Raw genomic sequence first — 2,660 nt, 5'->3', positions numbered from 1 at the left:
TTGCAACAATGGCACATTTTTTAGCAGTCTTTGGAGGCCAAATAAAATGTAGCTGCAGAACCTGGTATTTTGAAAAATTCCTTTGTGACTTGCTTGTTTTCCACCAAGACTGCGATGAAGGTTCAAAGAGAATTGCTCTAAAAGAAACCAGACAGAGAATAAACACGTGGATGTCTGTGTGTTGAGTTTTGTTTATAGGGAGTTGCTCACAGCATGCAAAATGAGTTCCTAGCTGTGTTATCTGAAATGTCTCCATGCAGCAATTTAGCAATTATCAAAAAAGTAGAATGTTGCTATTTGTTGTCAGCTATATTCACTCAAATTAATTTTTATTTTTAAAGCTCCCAGCTAGTTTAAACTTATCTTGCAATCATATCAAGTAAAGCAGTTTTGAAGGGCACTACTATAGAAAAGTCAAATTGGGTTCTGCTGTCCATTTTCAAGCTTAATGGTTGTATAACTACACCATAGACAACATATTAATATTGATGTTTGTTTCAGAGACTTGCATCAGTCTTTCAAACCTACAAATCAATATGACATCATCCATGACATAATTAGTAAAGAATTGGCTATACAGGTTAATATAGTTAATGACACCAAAATAGAACACCAATGTGATGACAATATAATTATTCAGAATGCTATGATGACAGTCAAGTGAGTTCTTGTCACGAAGATACATTACAGTAGGCTAGTTTGGAATTTTTTGCAGAGAACACTATGTATCAAATGACTAGTCCTTGCTGATACATAAAATGTCTTAAAAAACAAACCAACAAAAAAACTTACTGACCCCAAAACTTTTGAATGGTGGTGTATGTTTTTGAGGTCACTTCATCTTGCATAGAGCGCATTAATTTTACACTGGATATTAGGGTTCTCACATCTCCAAAATCCCACATTCCTACAAAACGTGCTTTATGGGTTCAAATCTAAATTAACAGCTGTTATCTAATATTTCTTATAGTTAAGATCAATAGAAAAATTCTATGGGTTGCAAATGCACCTTCTATGTTGAGCACTCATGTTGTCAGCGCTTTGATCCATAATTATTGCCATTTGCAAAGCTCGAGGCATGTTGGCAAACTGAAGTTAGAGAAATTGGCTGGAAACGGGAAGGCGTTCCCGGGCAGTCGGATGTTGTCATCTCCGTAAGCGAGAGCTATAAAGAGCTAGCAGTCACTGTAAAATCCTCACTCGTCTCACAGCCACCAAAGAGGCTTAGCTCGATCGCGTTGGCTACTTCAACGCTGCTAAACAACACGAAAGCTGCAAGATGTCGACCGACATGTACTCAGAATCTCGCCGGGTCTGCCCTTCTATCCACGGCAGCAAGTTTGACACGGCGAACCGCAAGCGGGCGGTTGCGAACATCTTCGAGAGCGTCAACCAGGACGCGCTTATGAGACTCTTCCAGAAAACTGGTGACATGAAAGCCGAGGAGAGAGTGAGAAGCATCTTCTCCTTCACGCACGACCCCGAAGAGACGGCCAAAGCTCTGATGGCCCTCAAGCAGAGGAAGAAAGACAAGTTCCTGCGGATCGCCGGGATGGTGCGACACTTTCTGAAGCTGCGTTGAGCGTTTTCACGCAATGACCAGCGGCTGCATGGTCGTTCGTTTCAGACTGCCGGTGACATTTACAACCTGGCGATAACGGACATGTCCAAAGGGTCGAAAAGGAACACCAAGATGAAGGAAAGTCTCGTAACTGACACGAGCCCTTTGATACAAGACATGAAGCTCGGGACGCACCGTATCTGTAGCTGTTGAGGCGCTCAGTGTGAAGGAATCCCGCGGCACACGCACGCGGAGCCCCTGGTGCATCACAACATGAAGACGCGCGGAAATGTGTCTCGTGAACTCTATGCATTTTAAAAATGGACTTTATCACAATCTGCTGCACCTTATAGGTGTATTTGTTGGTGCACAAAGAACTATGACTGGAGACAGAAATTAAATTGCCTGAAAACTGCCTAAACATAAAGCATTGTCTCTGTGCCTGTTTAATATTGTGATATGTGTTGTAACACATATTGGCCACCTATTTATCTGTCACAATGTTATGACACCATTTATGCATTTTTCACAATATTATTTTTCATTCTTTGTATAATAAATTATTAACTAAACATTCAGACTCTTTTCTCTTTCTTTATCTTATATTTGTATAAATATAAAATGACTGGGATGGAGTTGGGTGATACAGTTCGGACTATGGCTGCTTAATTGAACAATTGTTTTGGCCACCTCCTATTTTTAAAAATAAAATGTAGATATTGTGGGTTCTCCTGGACCCATGGGTCCCTAGAATTGATTCCACCTTTCTAAGGAAAAAAAGTGTACTATTTAGTTACCAATATTTACTTTTAAGGAACCAGTATGTACCCTTTTGGGCTAAATAAGGTACAAAGATGTCTTTTGACAAGTACCTTTTTTTCTGAGAGTGCCTTGTTCACACTAGAAATGTTAAGGTCCTATCTCAGTCTAAACAAGTGTGACATTGCTGTTGTGTTTAATCTACAAAACTAGCTACAGTTAAGTGTAACCCACAAACCCATCATTTCAGCAGTCATACTGAAAGTTTATTTCATCATCTCAGGGGTATTTGTTTTTTTATCTTTCACTTTTTGTGCTGTTTGCAGGATGGTCCCACCTG

At 40.0% G+C, this 2,660-nt stretch overlaps 1 protein-coding gene across 1 annotated transcript; it reads left to right on the top strand.

The window, feature by feature from the left end:
• The first annotated feature begins 1,146 nt into the window (after positions 1–1,146).
• LOC113069970 (transcriptional and immune response regulator-like) lies at positions 1,147–2,133 on the top strand. Its single transcript, XM_026243114.1, has one exon. It carries the CDS (start codon positions 1,280–1,282, stop codon positions 1,580–1,582), a length of 303 nt encoding a protein of 100 aa, XP_026098899.1. The 5' UTR covers positions 1,147–1,279; the 3' UTR covers positions 1,583–2,133.
• The last annotated feature ends 527 nt before the right edge of the window (positions 2,134–2,660 follow it).

Source organism: Carassius auratus, unplaced genomic scaffold (assembly GCF_003368295.1).
Source record: "Carassius auratus strain Wakin unplaced genomic scaffold, ASM336829v1 scaf_tig00002602, whole genome shotgun sequence".
Lineage (NCBI taxonomy): Eukaryota > Metazoa > Chordata > Actinopteri > Cypriniformes > Cyprinidae > Carassius > Carassius auratus.
This window is presented reverse-complemented; position numbering and strand designations above follow the sequence as displayed.

Coding starts and splice junctions, on each gene's coding strand:
- LOC113069970 (XM_026243114.1), top strand. CDS start 1,280: ATGTCGACCGACATGTACTCAGAATCTCGCCGGGTCTGCCCTTCTATC.